The 5,000-nt window shown below is 41.1% G+C and overlaps 2 protein-coding genes across 4 annotated transcripts in view; both read left to right on the top strand.

Annotated features, from left to right (window-relative positions):
• Nucleotides 1-3,804, top strand: part of LOC132958066 (phosphatidylinositol 4,5-bisphosphate 3-kinase catalytic subunit alpha isoform-like) — a 22,351-nt gene extending 18,547 nt beyond the window's left edge. For all 3 annotated transcript variants that reach the window (XM_061030663.1, XM_061030665.1, XM_061030664.1), the window contains 3 exons: nucleotides 484-1,986; nucleotides 2,055-2,154; nucleotides 2,307-3,804. In XM_061030663.1, coding sequence (XP_060886646.1) covers nucleotides 484-608 — 125 coding nt within the window. In that variant the 3' untranslated portion in view covers nucleotides 609-1,986; nucleotides 2,055-2,154; nucleotides 2,307-3,804. The remainder of the gene's footprint in view (nucleotides 1-483; nucleotides 1,987-2,054; nucleotides 2,155-2,306) is intronic.
• A 697-nt stretch (nucleotides 3,805-4,501) lies between these two features.
• Nucleotides 4,502-5,000, top strand: part of LOC132958074 (eukaryotic translation initiation factor 4E type 2-like) — an 83,951-nt gene continuing 83,452 nt past the window's right edge. Inside the window, exon 1 of the mRNA XM_061030675.1 lies at nucleotides 4,502-4,681. Within this exon, the coding sequence (XP_060886658.1) occupies nucleotides 4,665-4,681 (17 nt within the window). The 5' untranslated portion in view covers nucleotides 4,502-4,664. The remainder of the gene's footprint in view (nucleotides 4,682-5,000) is intronic.

The raw sequence follows: 5,000 nt of genomic DNA, 5'->3' as shown, positions 1-5,000 counted from the left end.
GTCTCTCTGACCTGTCTGTCTCTCTCTCGCTCTGACATGTCTGTCTCTCTCTCTCTCTGACCTCTCTGTCTCTATCTGACCTGTCTCTCTCTCTCTCTGACCTGTCTGTCTCTCTCTAACCTGTCTGTCTCTCTCTGAGCTGTCTGTCTGTCTCTAACCTGTCTGTCTCTCTCTGTCTCTGACCTGTCTCTCTCTCTCTCTGACCTGTCTCTCTCTCTGACCTGTCTGTCTCTCTCTCTCTCTCTCTCTGACCTGTCTGTCTCTCTGACCTGTCTGTCTATCTCTCGCTCTGACATGTCTGTCTCTCTGTGACCTGTCTGTCTCTCTCTCTCTCTCTGACCTGTCTGTCTCTATCTGACCTGTTTCTCTCTCTCTAACCTGTCTGTCTCTCTCTCTGACCTGTCTGTCTCTCTCTAACCTGTCTGTCTCTCTCTCTCTCTCTCTCTGACCTGTCTGTCTCTCTCTGACCTGTCTGTCTTTCAGAGAAGACCCAGCAGGAGGCGCTGGAGTATTTTACCAAACAGATGAACGACGCTCATCACGGCGGCTGGAGCACCAAGATGGACTGGATCTTTCACACCATCCGACACATGCCCAACGAGCACTGAGTGTGTGTGTGTGTGTGTGTGTGTGTGTGTGTGTGTGTGTGTGTGTGTGTGTGTGTGTGTGTGTGTGTGTTCGTGTGTGTGATGATGATGGTGATGGTGATAAAGACGATGAAGATGAGGTTGTTAATGTCTTCCAGGCGGTGCTACAGTTAGCCTGTTAGCTGCTCTAAACACAGATGATTTAAATGAAAACTTTATTAATGTGTGGAATATTTGAATCAAACTTTATTGACAAGCAGCCGTTTGTTTACAAACTGTTTGAAAGAAGCCAGCTTTATTGAAACCAGCAAAGTGAACACTGTGGTCTCTGTGAGAGCAATAAATCCTCCAATAACTGAACGATACTTATGACAATCAGGAGTTCTGACCAATCAGGAGGCAGAGCTGATGGGCTGTGGGCGGAGTCACTGTGCTGACATCAGGCTGAACAAACCAATCAGGTGTCTTTGTGAGTTAGAAAGCACAAACAGATCAGAGTTCAGAAAAGTTTAACTTTGAAAACTGTTTTTATTCAAGAGTTAAAAAAAATCTTAAAATAGTTTTTTATGTTTTTTTAATTTTTTGTTACTCTCACTTTAAATAATCTAAAAATAACTGATGTTTTTTTTTTTACATGTTTTCATTATTTATTTAATACCTACCTGTCTCCCTTTAGTGTTAAACTCTTTCCCTCTTTCAATCGTGTTAAAATGATATTTTGCACTTTTTAAATCATTTAAACTTTAAATCAGAACTTTGAAGATTTGATTGACACATTTTGAACTGATCAAAGTTTTATAGAAAACATATCATCGGGTTCAATCAGGGATCAAAGTCTTTCCTCGACAATCTCCGGTCTCGTCCACACGTAGGCGGGTATTTTTAAAACCTCTTTTAATGAAATAAGACACACTGATGTCTAAAACATCTTCGTCTTCATAAAAACGCACAAACGCTGTCACGGCTGTCATGAGCACGCCAAGTGAACAGCGTTGTCCCGGACATGTGAAAATGTTCTTTCAAAGCTGTTCCACCAACCCGAAGTCAGGGTCTCGTCCAAGCAGTAACCTCCAGTGTTGAAACATGAAGCTGATGCTGAAGTGTAAAATCCTGCAGTACCTGGAGTGTCCACTAGAGGCTGGCTGCAGAAGCACAGGAAGTCACATACACACCCATTCTAAAAAGCCTGTTTTTACAGCAGAGATTAACATGTTTACAGCCTGGTTCAAAAAACCAAATAGGTGTGATTAGCTCATGTCTCGATGGACACACACTGTACGGGGGGTGAATGTTTTGATGACTCATCAGTTTTGATTTGATGAAGGATAAGAGTTATTCACAATAAGGCGTGTAGCTGACCTGATTGACAGGTGGGTGCGGTGTAACGGTTTGTCAGGAGGTTTAAAACCCGCCTCAGCTCCAGCTCTCAGTCTGTCGTTAGGTTGACTGAAAGTTAGACTGAGACAGCATTTCCAGCATGGAGACCGCCATCGATGGGACTCCAGCGCCCCCTGCAGGAACAGACGGGGGACGTCACTCAGGCTTTATCCTTTAATATTTACAGTCTGTGGTCTCGTCCTAAACCTTTAATGTTGGCGGCGGGGTATGTGAGGTGGGAGTGTTGCAGCAGTGACCTCCGTCGTCCAATCAGGCGTCTCCGCTCGTCAACATAGTGGGAGAGTAACTGTGTGTGTATGTGTGAGCGTGTAAAAAGTCCAGTTAGCATCGTTAGCACCAGCGCTAGTTTGGTTAACGTCTGCCATCGCACTAATCTCATGTAAACTAAATTGACAGCGTCGCACGATGACGTCAAACACAGAAACACCTAAAACGCAGTTTCAGCACGAATGGCCAAAATACAAAATGAGGTTTTTTTTAAATACCCGTCTACGTGTGGACTAGGCCTCAACCAATCAGCTGCTCGTTAGCCGTTAGCTCAATCAGCTCGTTGTTAGCCTCTGTAGCACTGTGGGTGATATACCATGCTAGGCTAGTTGTTAGGTCAGCTCTTATTAGTTAGCTGAGCTGTTGCACTGGAACAATGGATTGTGGGTAGGTGTAGTAAGCGTAGTGTAGCATTGGTAGAAGCCCCGCCCCTTCTGATCAATTTACTGCCAGAAATCAGGGGCGGGACTTCTGACGGGTCAAAGGGTGATAACACCCGTGTTTAATGTAAAGGTTAGTTTTTTTTTCTGCACAGGTCGGAGGTCTGTTTAAGCCCCGCCCACATATGTCAGTAACCATGACAACCTGTGACACAGACTAACCTCCCTGCTGAATGCTGATCCAACTCATGACAGATGACATCATCAACTGTTCTGGTTACCTTAGTGACCGCTGCATTTCTTTTTTGTGTTTCCATTTGATTGATGTATGATTGACAGCTGATGTTTTGATTGACAGCTGATGTTTTGACTGACAGCTGTTGTTTTGATTGACAGCTGATGTTTTGATTGACAGCTGATATTTTGACTGATAGCTGTTGTTTTGATTGACAGCTGATGTTCTGACTGACAGCTGATGTTTTGATTGACAGCTGATGTTTTGATTGACAGCTGATGTTTTGACTGACAGCTGATTTTTTTGATTGACAGCTGATGTTTTGACTGACAGCTGATTTTTTTTGATTGACAGCTGATGTTTTGACTGACAGCTGATTTTTTTTGATTGACAGCTGATGTTTTGACTGACAGCTGATGTTTTGATTGACAGCTGATGTTTTGACTGACAGCTGATTTTTTTGATTGACAGCTGATGTTTTGACTGACAGCTGATTTTTTTTGATTGACAGCTGATGTTTTGATTGACAGCTGATGTCGTCACTTTGTTGTTCTAAAAAAGGTTTGTTTCTGGAAAATCACTTAAAAAAATATTTTCCTGTTTCCTGATTGGTCGAAGACAGACGGCAGGCTTGTCCAAGCAGAGGGCCCATGCAGCCCCCATGCCCATATATGGTGATGCAAATTTGTGTGACTTCATATACTGAAGTCACCTGGGGGCGGAGCCTGATGCATGACATCACACTGCAGGAAACGCTTATTGATCTCTGTCATTGTTTATGTCAAAATAAAAGCTCAACATGTGTGTTGTGGTTGGTCAGTCAGGTGTGTGTCAGGTGGTCAGAAACAGGGGTGCACTTCCTGTTATGTCCACTGAGTGGCGCTGTCACAAAAAAATGTCACATTAGCCTTTTTTAATAAAAAATCTTATTCTGAAATGTTTCTCTTTTATCTCTTCAAAATAAAACTGTTTACCACTGTTATAAGTTGTTGAAAATAAAACATTAAAGTCTTTATCTCAGACAAAATGAGGAAGTTAAAAGTTTAATTAAAGTATAAATAACCTAAAACAGAAACACTTGGATCCAGTACAGGTACCTCCTATTTGATTTATATTATTATTATATTATAAATATATTTAAAATCTAGTCGCAGCTGTTAACCATCACCTCTCTTTAAGAGAAGACCCCACTCAAAACATTCAGTTTAAAGTAGAAAACTGAAGAAAACTGTAGGATAACTTCAGATCCAGGGGGAGAGGGTAATGCAACATTCTAGATGCCAAACACTGAAGAAGAAGCAACAGCAGCAGCAGAAGAAGAAGCAGCAGAAGAAGAATTCAAAACTATTAATGTTTGTAATAAATGTCATGTTTATGTGTGACTTATCAGCTGTTCGCTTTCTCTTGAAACGCAATACACTACTCTTTATTTATTTAATTTGATTTTCAGTTGTTTATTTATTTGTTTATTTAATTATTTATTTATTTGTGTTTTTTGTATCTACGGGTTGTCCTTCACCTGGAATTCTATTTTCAGGTTTGTACTTTGTGCTGTTACGCCGATAATGTACAATAAATAAATACATTTAAAAAAAAAGAAGAAGATTGTCCCTTCTGCCATCCCGTACACACTGCTTCCGCACATGCGCACTGGCAGCCGAGAGCTGATGAGAGACGCTGCGGAGCCGCATGAGGAGGAAAGAGTCGAAGATAAAGAAGTGAATAAATAAAGGAATAAAGGAATTAATAAAGAAATAAAGGATTAGGAGCGAGGAGAGGGAGACAGACAGAGGAGGAATGAATCAGCTGGAGCGGTAAGACTCTTTTTTTAACCGGTAAATAACCGGAACGAAGCCGGAGCAGACTGGAGCACGGCTAACAGCTAGCATCATCTCTGTAATAAATATCAGTTACATTTAAATTTATTAGAATAAATCAGTAAACTAAAACTTAAAACACGTCTTTATAAAATATACTTTAATTTTGTTTGAGTAGAAAGATCCTGGTTTCACTTTTTCTGACTCTGCGGGAGGATTAGATCAGAAACAGGAACTACGTCATCATAAGATATTCAAAACACTGAAACTAGTCTTTCATTATTATGTTATTAAATACCCCGGATGTTGATGTTTT

The sequence above is a fragment of the Labrus mixtus genome, chromosome 23 (genome assembly GCF_963584025.1).
Source record: "Labrus mixtus chromosome 23, fLabMix1.1, whole genome shotgun sequence".
Lineage (NCBI taxonomy): Eukaryota > Metazoa > Chordata > Actinopteri > Labriformes > Labridae > Labrus > Labrus mixtus.
This window is presented reverse-complemented; position numbering and strand designations above follow the sequence as displayed.